This window comes from Molossus molossus, unplaced genomic scaffold (assembly GCF_014108415.1).
Source record: "Molossus molossus isolate mMolMol1 unplaced genomic scaffold, mMolMol1.p scaffold_m16_p_7, whole genome shotgun sequence".
Taxonomy (NCBI): Eukaryota; Metazoa; Chordata; class Mammalia; order Chiroptera; family Molossidae; genus Molossus; species Molossus molossus.
In genome coordinates this window covers 17,794,635-17,809,404 of record NW_023425401.1, presented here as the reverse complement: position 1 = coordinate 17,809,404, position 14,770 = coordinate 17,794,635, and the positions used below count along the sequence as shown (strand labels likewise).

The 14,770-nt window shown below is 43.0% G+C and overlaps 1 protein-coding gene across 1 annotated transcript in view; it reads left to right on the top strand.

The window, feature by feature from the left end:
* DNAH11 (dynein axonemal heavy chain 11) overlaps positions 1 to 14,770 on the top strand; it is a 293,033-nt gene that overhangs the window by 63,334 nt on the left and 214,929 nt on the right. The window contains 5 exon segments of the mRNA XM_036246718.1: positions 734 to 856; positions 2,028 to 2,150; positions 4,265 to 4,489; positions 5,988 to 6,079; positions 7,553 to 7,679. Of these exon segments, the coding sequence (XP_036102611.1) occupies positions 734 to 856; positions 2,028 to 2,150; positions 4,265 to 4,489; positions 5,988 to 6,079; positions 7,553 to 7,679 (690 nt within the window).

Below are 14,770 nucleotides of genomic sequence, written 5' to 3'. Positions count from 1 at the left end.
ACAAGGACTATTACAGGGTGGCGAGGGCTAGAGAGGACTGTCGCTTCTAAGGGGCAGGAAAGGAAATAGTTTCCCTGGAACCATGTGGCTGATCAGCTCTTCATTTGCACGGGGACACGATGACTTTGGACATTTAGGAAGAGCTGAGAGCTTCTTAGCAAATACTGGGGCGATGAGATGGAATCAACAAGGTGATGAAGAAATAAGTGTGAATTGCATTTTTCACATGGTAAATATGACTGACACTATGAGTGAAAGTCATAGTTCCCCCCGCCCCCAAGGAACTATGATTAAATTAGTGCTAAAACTAGGTTAAATTACGGAAGCAACTGGGAATTGTGTTCAGTGAACAGAACTGTAGGAGGAAAAGACAAATGAGCTACTACCTGATTCCTGGGATTTCAACCAAATTATAATAAATGAACGTAGTGATTCTCTTTGAAAAACGGATTTTGTGGGCAGAGGAGATAAGAAACGAGCGGACAGGGAAGGCCACTGAACAAAAGAAAGTAGTGTGGTGTGACCGTGGCCTAAAGCTCAGCCCTGCTTCTGACAGGTGACGCCAGAGAAACTGCAATTAAGAAGCAATGTCTTTGCGCAACTTTCAGACCAGAGGTGTGCTCAGCAGCTGACTTGAGTATATTGAGCTGTGATTCATTTCTCTGGCCATTAGGCAAAAGGAGCCATTCATATACGTGGAATATACATTCTGCCCTTTTTTCTTCCTAATCAGGTCACGTTTTCAATAAGCGAAGCCACAACCTTGGCAGACTTACTAGCCCTGCAGTTGTACCAGATGGAAGACGAGATCCGAAGCATCGTGGACAAAGCATTGAAAGAACTGGGGACTGAAAAGGTGGTGTCCTTGGGGCTGTTTCTTTTCACACGGGGCCCATCAGCAGACTCAGGGAGAAGTCCATGCCGTGGTTGTGTGGAGACATGAGTCCCAGCTTGTCCTCTGAGGCTAGTTAGTGTGTGACTTGGGCAGGAAATAGAATTATTCCGACCCAGAGGAAATGTGTAAAACCAGAGGGTTGGCCCAGTTGATGATGATGATGATCCCAGAAGACACTGACATATCATTTCCTTTCCAAGAGAGGTAATATTATTCTTCCCGTTTTGCAGATAAGGAGACTGAAGGAGAGACTGAGTAGAGAGTAGTTGACTTACCCAGATTAACACATTCAGGCACTCTGAGTGACCACCTGTCACACGCGGGCTAATTTGCAAATCAGGTCTATCAGACCCTGAGGGAACCTGTTTCATCCCTCCCTGCTCTAGCATTCTGTTTCAGTGAAGGATATAATGCAGATCCAACAGAAATCTGATATTGGTGTGATGCTTGTTCCTTTTCGTGACAGAATTTATTTCCTAAACCTCATCAACACATATTTGAAGGAATAAAAACTGAGGTCAATAGCCCAGCCAGTGTGGCTCAGTGGATTGAGCATCGTCCCATGGACTGAGAGGTCCCAGTTCAATTCCTGATCAGGGCACTTGCCCAGGTTGCAGGCTCGATCCCCAGTAGGGGGCGTGCAGGAGGCAGACAGTAGATGTGTTTCCATCTCTCTCTCCCTTCTCTCTGTAAAAAAATATTAATAAGAGCACATTTTAAAAATTGATGCCAATAATATTTTATATCACTCTATTTTTCAAAAAAATATTTTAAACATTAAGGGAATTCAAGATGACCTGGCCGGTTTGGCTCAGTGGTTAGAGCGTTGGCCCACGGTCCAGAGAGACCCAGGTTTGGTTTCCGCTAAGGGCACGTATCTGGGTTGCAGTTTGTCCCCGGCCCTGGTTGGGGTCATGTGGGTGGTAGCCAGTCGATGTGTCTCTCTCTCACATCGATGTTTCTCTCTCTCTCTTCCTCCCTCTCGCTCTATCTGAAGATGAATCCAAAAATGTCCTCAGGTGAAAATAAAAATAAATAAATAAATAAACAAATAAAATAATTCAAGGTGATAGCTTAGCTATTGGTGCTCAATAAACGTTTGCACATATAACTTATTACTATTTATGTCCAGGTTTTAACTGAAATCAGTGTGACCTGGGAGACCATGGAGTTTTCCTACGAAGTTCACTATCGGACAGGCATTCCGTTACTCAAGTCTGATGAACAACTCTTTGAAACTCTAGAGCACAACCAAGTAAGATGGATATTTTTAGTACAGATTCTTTTTCTTTTCAATTATGTTTTTATATTTTTTCCAGGTTTTAATATTATTAATTCATTTCTTGGGCATCTACTTGTACCAGCATCCAGGCATGGTACATTTGGGATTAAAAGATATGAACACTTGTTTTCAAAAAACTTGCCCTTGAGAGGGGAGACAGACAGAAGGGCTCCAGGGGTCTAAGAAGAGACAGGCAGGCTCTGTGATGGGGATGGCAAGGGATACGTATATCAAGGTGGATGGTCAGACCCAGAGCTCAGCCAGAGGTTCAGTGTAGGACAGTAGGAAGGGAGGTCATTGTCGGTATCTTGATTGTTGATAAGCTAGATAATGAGAGGTAAAGAAGATAAGCGGCAGAGAGTAGAGCTTCAAGAAAGGCTGTGTTTGGTGAACAAGAGGAGACATAAAGGAGGCAGAGAGAGAATGGTCAGAGAAGAGTGGGGAAAGGAGACTGCGGTAGCATAGCCACCACTGGATACGTTTTCCCCCAAAGAAGAGTCAAATGTCATGGAAACAACCTAAGTGTCCATTGATGGATGAATATACAAAGAAAATGTGGGGTGTGTGTGTGTGTGTATGTAATGGAATATTATTCAGCCATCAAAAGGAAACCCTGCCTTTGTGATAACATGGATGGACCTTGAGGGCGTTCTGCTAAGTGAAGTAAGTCAAACAGAGGAAGACAAATACTGCATGATCTGTCTTATGTGGAATCTAACAAAGCAGAACTCAAAGAAACAGAGCAGAATGGTGCTGCTGGGGGCTGGGGAAAGGGGAAATGGGAAGATAGTGGTCAGAGGGTACGCACTTCCAGGTAGAAGATGAATTATTCTGAGGATCTAATGTACAGCCTGGTGACTGTAGTTAACAATGTGCATTATATACTTGAACATTGTTAAGAGACTAGATCTTTCATGTTATCATCACAAAGAAAGGTGATTGTGTGGGGGGATTTTAGCTGTCTCTCCTGCAGTGTTTTCCAAACAATATGAAAATCTTGTAAAGAAACAGGATTTGGGGTATCATATTTATCAAAATATATTTTTGCCTGGCATTGAGAGGTCTGCCAAGTTCGGTGACGAACTCAAAGGGGAGGGAAATGGATGATCGCGGCCTTAGCAAGCTGGAGGGAAGTTCATTTTATTTTTTCAATATTGGAAGGAAAAAAAAAAACGACCCAGAACCATGGAATGATTAATAGGCAAGGACCAGTGGGAGAGTGAGAAAAGATGGAGAATAAAGTTTATTAAAGCTGCAGCCAGCATGCATTTTTCCTGCCTATATAGAGATATATGATCACCATGTAGAAGATTATATTAAATGCAGTTGCTTACAGTTATCATTTTTCTTTTGAAAAAAATGTTAATATGAATATTTAAGGTCATTTAGTCACTCATTTAGCAAATACTTATTGAAGGCCTGTTTGACATGCTGCATACCAGGTCCTAGGAGGCCAGCACAAACATGGATAGGTGTGTCAGAGGGGAGGCTGTTGGGGGGCTGGGCGAAAAGATGAGGGATTAAGAAGTACACCTTGGTGTCCTGACCAGTGTGGCTCAGTTGGTTGAAGCATTGTCCTGTACACTGAAAGGTGGCAGGTTCGATTCCCGGTCAGGGCACATAACCAGGTTACGGGTTTGATTCCAAGTCGGGGCGCATACAAGAGGCAACGGATCAGTGATTCTCTCTCTCTCTCCTTTCCTCCCTCTAAAAATCAATAAAAAACATATCCTCGGGTGAGGATTTTTTTGAAAAGTACAATTGGTAGTTACAGAATAGTCATGGGGATTACATGCATAGGGAATATTATGTAAATTATAGCATAGGGAATATAGTTAATAATACCGTGGTAACTATGTAGGGGGCCAGGTGGGTACTTGAAGCATTGGGGGGTGGAGGGGAACCACTCTGTAAAGTACATGATTTTCTTACCACCTTGCTGTACACCTGAAACTAATACAGAATAATATGGAATGTCAACTGTAATTGAAAAATAGATAAATAAAACAATAGGTGTGACTTCTCTCTCATGGTACATACAGTCTACCGATTTAGCTGTTATTTAAGATTCTTTGCCTTTCTTTTAGGTTCAGTTGCAGAGTCTGCTCCAAAGCAAGTATGTGGAATACTTCATTGAGCAAGTCTTACGCTGGCGAAATAAGCTAAACCTGGCAGACTCAGTCATCTCTACCTGGATGGAAGTCCAGCGGACTTGGTGTCACCTGGAAAGCATCTTTGTTTGTTCAGAAGATATTCAAATCCAGCTTGTGAAAGACGCTAGAAGATTCGATGGAGTAAATGCTGAATTTAAGGTTCGTAGAAGGCAGAGTGTCCATTGATGGATGAATATACAAAGAAAATGTGGTGTGTGTGTGTGTGTGTGTGTGTGTGTGTGTGTGTGTGTAATGGAATATTATTCAGCCATCAAAAGGAAACCCTGCCTTTGTGATAACATGGATGGACCTTGAGGATGTTCTGCTAAGTGAAGTAAGTCAAACAGAGGAAGACAAATACTGCATGATCTGTCTTATGTGGAATCTAACAAAGCAGAACTCAAAGAAACAGAGCAGAATGGTGCTGCCGGGGGCTGGGGAATGGGGAAATGGGAAGATGTTGGTCAGAGGGTACGCACTTCCAGGTAGGAGATGAATTATTCTGAGGATCTAATGTACAGCCTGGTGACTGTAGTTAGCAATGTGCATTATATACTTGAACATAGTTCAGAGACTAGATCTTTCATGTTATCATCACAAAGAAAGGTAATTGTGTGGGGGATTTTAGCTGTCTCTCCTGCAGTGTTTTCCAAACAACATGAAAATCTTGTAAAGAAACACTATTTGGGGTATCATATTTATCAAAATATATTTTTGTGTTTCAGGAAAAAGGGCCTGGGAAGGGTCAGACGTGAATATTTTAGGCTTTGCTGTTTTTTTCTGGTCTCTGCCACAGCTGCTCAAAGCTGCACTGGAGCTTTGAAAGAAGGCGTCGCCGCCACTAAACACATGGGTGTGGCTGTGCCCCAGCAAACCTCCTTCACAGGCACTGACATTTGAATTTCACGTCGTTTTTGTGTGTTAAAAATATGCTGCTTTTGATTTTTTTCCAACCAGTTAAAAATGTGAAACACATTCTTAACTTTGGGCCATACAACAGGCAGCTGACTAGGTGTTGTCTGTGGGCCATAGATTGCCTGTCCCCGCAGTAGGCCTGGTAGAGATGCATCTTCATTAAGTAAAAGGCTGAGGAGGGGAAGCCAGTAACAAAGTAACGCTACCAGTTACTTGTTTGTTTCCTAGGAGCCACAGAGAACACAGAGGTGTGCGTATGATAATGATGAGTGATTTGAGAGACTTTCAGCAAAGAATATTGGTGATTAAATATTTCCTTCCTATCTAAGGCAGAAACCCCAGAGGAATTCTGTTTTGTTTAACTTTTAAGGAGGAAAGAATGGATTCATACTCATCTTATTTTCATATCTGAGTGTATTCTTTAAGATTCTGGGCTCTTTCTGTCTTTATTCTTTTTATTTGTTTGGTTTAGAAAAGAAATTCTGTGTGGACCCAGAATGATGGTAATGTCTGTTGAATTTATTTTGACAAAAACTGTGGTTATGCGTTGGGTTTGATATTTATCTAGAAGTGTAAAAGCAAAAGTGAGTAGGCATGGTGTTAGAAGTTTCTTTAACCTTGCTTTCTTGTTGTTTTTCATTTTTATATTTTAATTTTTGAATATTCTTCATTCCCAAAATGAATGAAAAATTTAGGAAAGTAATTTCTAATATCAATGGCTCCATATTGTACTTCCACACAGGAGTTAATGTTCAAGACAGCTAAAATAAAAAATGTTTTAGAAGCAACATGCCAGCCTAATCTCTATGAAAAACTTAAAGATTTACAGTACAGGTAAGAATAAAATTATAAGGTGATCAATTTGTTAAAATTTTATGAGATTTCTTTCAAGTACCTAATAATACTTAATATCATGTTATTGTAGGTATACACTCTACTAAATTATTTTATAAGTTTGCTTATAGTTGCCTAATTACCTATTATATACTAGGTGGTACATATATTTTTTGAGTTAATGTAAATAAGTCCAAGTATATTTGTTTTCCAAAAGGACTATCATAATAGTAAAATTAGAATATCTTATTATCAAGAGACTTGACATGATTGGTGAATTCTTTTTTTTTTTTTAATCCTCACCTGAGGACATTTTTCCATTTTTGGTTCAGATAGAGTGGGAGGAAGAGAGAGAGAGAAACATCGACGTGAAAGAAACACATAGAGTGGTTGCCACCCACATGACCCAACCAGGGCCGGGGACAAACCGTAATCGAGGTACGTGCCCTTAGCAGGAACCGAACCTGGGTCTCTCTGGACCGCAGGCCAACTCTCCAACCACTGAGCCAAACCGGCCAGGGCGGTCAATTCTTTTATTGAGCTAGCCTGCAAACATTTATTAGGCATCTACTATATGCCAAGAACTGGGATTACACTCAGTTCTTCCAAGTCCTGTATTTTGCATATAGTTTAATTATACTAGAAATTATTCTTAGGGAACAAGTTAGTAGTTTAAAATCCTGTCCTAAGGGCCATTTGTAATTTTCATAATTTTACAGCAGTTAATGGTCATAAGAATATTCGGGCAAATCAGCTACTAAAAAGAAGAGGTTTGCAAAGAATTGCGATCACTTTTTTTTTTTTGCAATATAGAGAAGCGTGCTACATAAAAATATATAGCACATAAGCAAAATTATTTCATAATCTGGATTTTTTTCAGAGATAATTTGGCCATAATTTTAAAAGGGTGGGTCTCTAAAGAAGCTCATTCTTTCTGTTTAGTCAGTAATCTTTGGGGGCATTTAGGAGCTTGGGTTCTGAGTCACCTCTGCTCTGCTAAGAAAAATAAAGTGGAAATGACCTGGATCTTATGACTCTTGAATACCAGAGAGAGTTGAAATCACGTGTGTTTTGTAGATATCTAGTGGGAAAAGGAAGATGTAAACCAGTTACATCTTAACTAATGCACCTTGTGCTCAGGTTGAGTGAAACCAAATCTGGTCTTTTCCCTATTAGTTCGGAGTGTCATTAAGAAAAATGATGAGTGACATCAAACTGAGTGATCTGATCTAAATTAAGCCTCAACTAATGATGTGCGTGTGCGTGCGTGCGTGTGTGTGTGTGTCCTCCTCCCTGGAATGACTTGTGTGTCAGTCACAAGCAGGATGATGGTGTCAAAGAGAAGGAGGTGGGCCATCTGGTAAACAGCGAGCTTATTGGGATGGACAGATGGGAGAAGATGGGTTTTGTTTTGTTGACGTTTTAATAACTGAAGGGTCAAGATAAACTTAAAAATACATTTTGTTCACGTAGGCTTTCTCTTTGTGAAAAAGCTCTCGCCGAACACCTGGAAACCACGCGTGTGGCTTTTCCACGCTTCTATTTCGTCTCCTCCGCAGACTTAATTGACATTCTCTCCAAGGGAGCTCAGCCTAAACAGGTAAGATTTTTTTCAAGTCTCATATTATACTGTTAGCTAAGGAATGTCACAGTTTCTCTGTCAATGTCAAAGATCACCTCCCGTATCACATGTGCCAGGAGCTAGAAAATCTGCAATAAAAATTCTTTTTCTTTTCTTCACCCGAGGACATTTTTGCATTTATCTTCAGATAGAGCGAGAGGGAGAGAGAGAGGAAGAGAGAGAGAGAGAGCGCAACATCGATGTGAGAGAGACACATCGACTGGTTGCCACCCACACGACCCCAACTGGGCCAGGGACAAACTGCAACTAAGGTATGTGCCCTTAGCAGGAACTGAACCCGGAACTCTCAGGTCTGTGGGCCAAGTCGGCCAGGACTGCAATAAAAATTCTTAATGCAGCAACAGCAGGGGCCAGAGTTGGTGCTAAAGGAACTAGGGAAGGTAACTGCCTGGTCCTTGGTAGAGGGACAGGATCAGAGGTACCAGACTGAGGGCTTCGTAAAACGTTAATGGAAGAAACATTGGCTCCAAACCCCCCAGAATTCTGCAACAAGAGCTGGTGCATCTGTCGCCTGGTGAGCAGCTTTCCTAGGGGAAAATGGGTCACTTGGAACGCGATTGCGGCTGGAATCTTTCTACCACTCCCTTGATGCCGGAGTCAACTTCATAATTATGTAGTTGAACTAGTCTTCAGTGCTGTCAGGGCTGGACTGGAATAATTTGTCTCATTCCTTACCTAACCCTTTAATTTCCCCCTACCTGTACAAAAATAACATATCACCCACGCCGATTTTTAAAGCAAATAAAAGCAGCTATTATCTTTTGTATCGTGAGGGCTCAGATCAGAGATAAACTGTTCAAATCCCAAAGCAGTCCCCCTTTAAACATTGAGAGGATGTCGCCTTCCGCCTGTGTCCGTTCAGTTCACATTCATTTGCGTCTGTGGTCGTTCCAGCGGACACAGGCGGTTGCTCCTCGAGTCCATGTACAGCACAGGTGACTCCGAAGCCAAAGGTGTGCTGTGTCGTTGTGGGTTTGTCTCCTTGTTCCTTCTCTAGATATGTTCATGCCATTTCCTTTGGAACGCGTGGCTCTGCACACTAGTCTCCCGGACTCTGCTCGTCTTTGGACACGGCCTTTATCTCGATGAGTTCTCTCTTGCTCTTCATTTCTCCATGACTCTCGGATCAGCTGGACGGCTGTTCTTGCCGGTGCCAGTACAAGCATGCGCAGTCCTGCTTAATAACAGGGTTGTCAGTCAACTTTGGTAACTTTTTCAGGGTCCCCTCTCAGGTAGTACTCAGTATTTCCATGAGAATTCCCAGATGTCCCTGTAAATAAAATCCCTTGGATTAGATTGACTATGGACCCCAGTACACTTACCTCTCATTTATGTAGCACACAACTGGATGTTTTGGGTATTTTTAGATTTTTCGAGTGGGTGGGTGTTTTACTAGTTTAAAACGTAGTGGTCATCACCATACTTATGCTTCAGTAATCTCGGGGGGGCACCCTCGGGACCGGCGCTGGACCCTCTGCCAGTGTGACAGTATGAGCTGGAGGGGGTCACATTCTGTTCCAGGAACATGCTCCTGAAGTCTCTCCAACCCGAAATACTCATTCTCCTCAAGTTTCAATATATATGTAAGAAGAGAGAGGCATAAATCTGTAACTAGAATAACAGTCTTTTCATTATATTCTTTATATACAATAAACACTTGTGTGACTGGCATATTAAATAATGTTCATTTCAGAGAATACAGACATGAAACAGTTTTATTTTTCTATAATTAGAAATGCCAAGTGTGCTCTGCTAAATCTCTTTGCACTGAGCTACAGACTCTTTTATTCTTCTTTAATCCTCACCTGGGGATATTTTTCTGTTTATCTTCAGAAAGAGTGGGAGGGAGAGAGGAAGGGACGGGGGAGGGGGGAGAGAGAGAGAGAGAGCGAAAGAGAAACATCGATGTGAGAGAGACACAGGTTGCCTCCCACATGACCCCGACCAGGGACAGCAACGAACTGCAACCAAGGTCCGTGCCTTTGACCGGCATCAAACCTGAGACTCATTGATCCACTGGCCGACGCTCTAACTGCTGAGCCAAACCAGCCAGGGCCAGACTCTTATTCTTCATAACATCTTGGGTAGGTATTGTAACACCCTGATTCCTTTTTCTTTTCTGTTTTTCCATCCCCATTTATCCCTCCTAAACCCTCTTCCACCTCCAGCCATCCCCTCCCCCCTGCACCAACACCCCATTGTCCATGTCCATGAATTCTTTTCCTTTTTCTTATTAAAAAATAAACAGAAAACAGCTCAGCAAGATCTAGTTTATAATTCCAGTCTCACCTCTGTGTCAAGGTCAGGTTTTCGCGTAATAAATGCTAATGCCTGATTCTGGTCCTCTGGCCAGCACGACTTGTTCCTGCTTCTCCGCCCTCAACAGTAAGCATCCGCATGGCGGCCTGCTTGTCGATCACAGAAGTCCCTAGGGGACAAGGGGAACTCCCCAAGGGATGTACACTGCGGAGGCAACTCTCAGCTCTTGCAGTTCTTGCCCTTGGCCGTGTAGTCAGCCATCTGGATACATCTTCTCCCTTCTTTTACTCCTAAGCAGGTGTCCAAATGAGGGACCCATCACAGATTCATTTTCTCCTGACACCTGCAGTTTCTAGGAGTGATTCTCCAACTCCTCTCCCTTGATGACATTAGGGTAGAGGTTGGGGAAGACAATCCCTCACCTTCCCCATGAGGAGTGAGGAAAAGCCACAGCATCCTCCTCGGGGTTGAAAACTTACAGATGGGATGGCAGCCTCCTCTCCCCTCCTTCCTGCAGCGGGTCCAGAGAGGGGTGTATGGAGGTAGGCGATAAGGGTTGGGCTGTCTTACCAAGCCCTGGAGGGACTCACCTGTCCGAACCCCTGTTCGCTGTCTTGGAGTGTGCACTTATCCAGTTCCTCTTGGCCCGTAACTCAAGTCCTAGGCTGATGCCACAGAAACAGATCATCCAACACGTGCTTGTCACCAATTCCTTCACCTCCCCTCAGGTAATAATGACAAAAACAAGCTTCATGCCTTAGCCAACAGCATGTTGTCTCACAGGTCCATGCATCCCTGGTGCCGACTTCTATTTTATTTCTTCATTATTCTTCCTAAGTTACAGGATGGGTTTTTTTATTTTTATTTTTTAAATATGTTTTTATTGATTTTGTTTAGGGACAGAGATAGAAACACCAATGTGAGAGAAAACACTGATCGGCTGTCTATTGCACAACCCCCCACTGGGAATCAAGCCCCAAACCTGGGCATATGCCCTGACCGGGAATTGAACCGGGACCTCTCAGTCTATGGGAGGATGGTCAATCCACTGAACCACACAGGCCAGGGAAGGAATTTTTTTTTATCCTCACCCAAGGACATTTTTGCATTCATCTTCAGATAGAGTGAGAGGGAGGAAGAGAGAGAGGGAAACATTGATGTGAGAGAGACATCGACTGGCTGCCACCCACATGACCCCAACCAGGGCTGGGGACAAACTGCAACTGAGGTACGTGCCCTTAGTGGGAACCAAACCCGGGTCTCTCTGGTCCATGGGCCAATGCTCTAACCACTGAGCCAAACTGGCCAGGGCGCAGGGAATTTTTTTTTAAATAAACTTAAAAGAAGTATCTTTTAAATCATTCTTTTTATTTGCACAGCATCTCTTCAATATTTTAGTGTTATCTTCTCTAATATCAGCGAGACTTAATTGTGGTAGTCCACTCACCTACCTCATTCCTAGCGTTTTAATCATAAATTCTCGAATATCAGGTACATTGCTCAGTACTACTACTATGTAGTAGTACGACTTAATGACTAGGTAGTAGAAGACATTAAAAAGATTGCAAATTATAATGAAGCTGAATATTGAAATCGCAGCTCAGGGAGCTCCCAGGTTGCCCGTCACCATGGCGATGAGAGCCCACAGCGGTCTGCACGGTGCACACAAGGGACGCGGTCATTTCCGCTCACCGGCTGAGAAGGTCCACCACGTGGCTCCAGTGTCAACGTGGTCTACCGTTCACTTACCTGCCAGCTTCAGGAAGATTAGATTTTTTATATTTTTGAAAATTTGAGATTTATGTTATTTCAAACTTTGTCCAAAATTTGATTTTGTTGAGAGCTTTTCATTACACTAACTAAACTTTCAACAATTCAAATTCATATAAAATGCTGTCGCACAGTCCCTGAAGGTGCATAACTAGGAAAACGTTTAGCTGCCTCTGGTCAGCACACAGCCACTGAGGGCTGACGTGTTGGGACGGAGACAAGGGCCATTCGAGCCACTATGAGGCACAGTCAACTTTCTCCCCTGAATGGTTCTGCAGAGTTGAGGCCCATTCTGAATTCTTGGTCACTTACCGCAGAATAGTTAATGCGTTTGGCAATTACGCCAAGTAGCCTGGCCTCACTACCCTCTTTTAACTTCCTTTTCAATATCAGAATCGGTTTCGGACCACCAGGCACAACTTGTCCCCCTCTGCCTTCTGTGCCAACATTCCTGACGGCTCCCGGTAGTGTGACTGAGATACTAACACGGCAACCGCAGTGGAATGCAGGGTCCCCAGGAAAGACGCCCTTTGTGGGCAGATAACCCCTGTTGACATCTTGTGAATGGCTTGAATTCTTCAGAACCCCTCCTCCACCCGCCACGCTCGATGCAAGCGTGTCGGCTAACGCGAGGGTTTCTGCAGGTGGTTGTGGAATTTGCTCAGCCTGCACGTATCAGCCAGGGAGGTCTGATGTCGTGACGGCCTCCAGTCTCGTCAGCAGAAGTTCCCAAGAGGAGACGCCCGAGTTGGAACGCCACCAAGATTAAATCAGTGCGTCTAGAATGCCTTCGGTGATGGTTAGCTGTTGGTAAGCGAGTTTAAGGGCAAGTTTTCAAGATTTCTCCTCCCCAAATTCCCCCTGACCTTCCAATGGCATGGATTATCTAAAGGACAGTGGGCATGGACACTGTGTAACCTCAGGGGTTAAAAATCTCTGGTAGATGCTTCTGGAAATACAAACTTAAATAGTTATGTACAGTTGGTCTGAAGTCACACATGAGTCGATATTAACATTCTTTGACACGCCCCCCTTTTACAAAAACATCCTTTTGTATTTTTCAAGTGAACTAGTGTTGTGGTTAAAGTCCGACGGAGTCATGTGAGTTGACTCCTCTGTATTCTCCAGGTTGCCAGAGAGCCTTAAAATACTGACAGCCTTGTGCAGTCCAGATGTCCTCAGCCACCGATGCCTAATGACTTGCAAGATCTTTTTTGTCCTGAAAGAGTATTACATTTTCTTCCCTCATCTGCTATATGACGATTAGCAAAGCTTCTCCGTGATGGCACAGTTAGTAAACACAGACTCTCAATGGGATCAACTGAACTTCTGTTGTCTGACGGAGTCACCATGAACTACGCATATTTGGCTTATAAACTAGTTAGACTATGACAACTGAGAAACTGAATTTTTAACTCCAATACATTTTAGTTAATTTAAAATTTGAAACGAATATTTGATTCAGCAATTGGAAAACGTGCTTGAAATTACTTGGGTGTGTGAATCTACTTTGCAACTGTATATTTTATGAAATCTAAATAGAGATCAAGTATTTCTGATGAAAAATTCAAATGAAGATAGGCTATGAATATACACACCCGATTTCAAAAACATACTCTGGAGAAAGGAATGTAAAAGATCTCATTAATGATTTTTATATTACATGTGATAGTGTAAACATTTTAGATATGTTGGGTCAAATAAGATACATTGAAATTAATTTCACCTGTTTCTATCTGCGTGTTTCAATGTGGCTGCGCTGTGAAAACTGAGGCCACATTGCATCCTCTACAGTGACAAGATCGAGCATGTATACGCTCAGAAGTGCTTAACGTTTGCATCAAGAAGTGTCCTTCACAAGTATCATATGATCTCACTTATTTGTGGAATATAATGAACATAACAGTCTGAGGAATGGGGTAGTCCCAGAGACGTGGAGGTGGGGTACAGACTGACAATCCCCAGAAGAGGGGATGGTGGGGGAGAGATAAACCACAGAACTTATATGCATGTATGCATGAACAGTGGACATGGACAACAAACTGGGGACAGGGCGGGGAGGGAGGCAGAGGGGGGAATCAGTGGGGGAAAAAGGAGAAACATCTGTAACAAAAATGAAAAAAAAAAAAAAAGTGTCCTTCAGCCCTCAATGGTTTGACTCAGTGGCCAGAGCATCGGCCTGAGGACCCAAGGCTCTCGAGTTCACTTCCCAGTCAAGGGCATGTACCTGGGTTGCAGGTCCCGTCCCTGGTCCCAGTCGGATGTGCAGGAGGCAGCCAAACGATGTGTCTGTCTCACATCGAGGTCTCTCTCTCTCCCTCCCACCTCCCCCTCCCCCTCTTTCTTCCATCTACACTCTAAAAAAATCAATGGAAAAATATCCTCAGGTGAGGATCAATGAAGAAAAAAGAAAGAAAGAAAGAAAGAAAGAAAGAAAGAAAGAAAGAAAGAAAGAAAGAAAGAAAGAAAGAAAGAAAGAAGAAAGGAGAAAGGAAGAAAGGAAGGAAGGAAGAAGAAAGAAAGAAAGAAAGAAAGAAAGAAAGAAAGAAAGAAAGAAAGAAAGAAAGAAGAAAGGAGAAAGGAAGAAAGGAAGGAAGGAAGAAGAAAGAAAGAAAGAAAGAAAGAAAGAAAGAAAGAAAGAAAGAAAAGAAAGAAAGAAAGAGAGAGAAAGAGAAAGGAAGAAAGGAAGGAAGGAAGAAGAATAAAGAGGAAGGAAGGAAGGAAGGAAGGAAGGAAGGAAGGAAGGAAGGAAGGAAGGAAGGAAGGAAGGAAGGAAGATGTCCTTCAATGGCACCGGCCCAAATCTACATAAGAGGAAACCTGCCAACTTGCTTTTGAGAAATCCTCCAAATTGCAGTGATGAGACAGATGGCACTAAACTGATACCTTTAATAGACTGTAAATATTGGCATTTGGGAAGGTCCTGCGAGAAGTGGGCTGAATACTGGTGATGAGGAGCACGGCTGGCCTTAAAGGGGCGGGCCCGAGGCCGCACCTAGGGACAGAAAGTGCGGAATCGG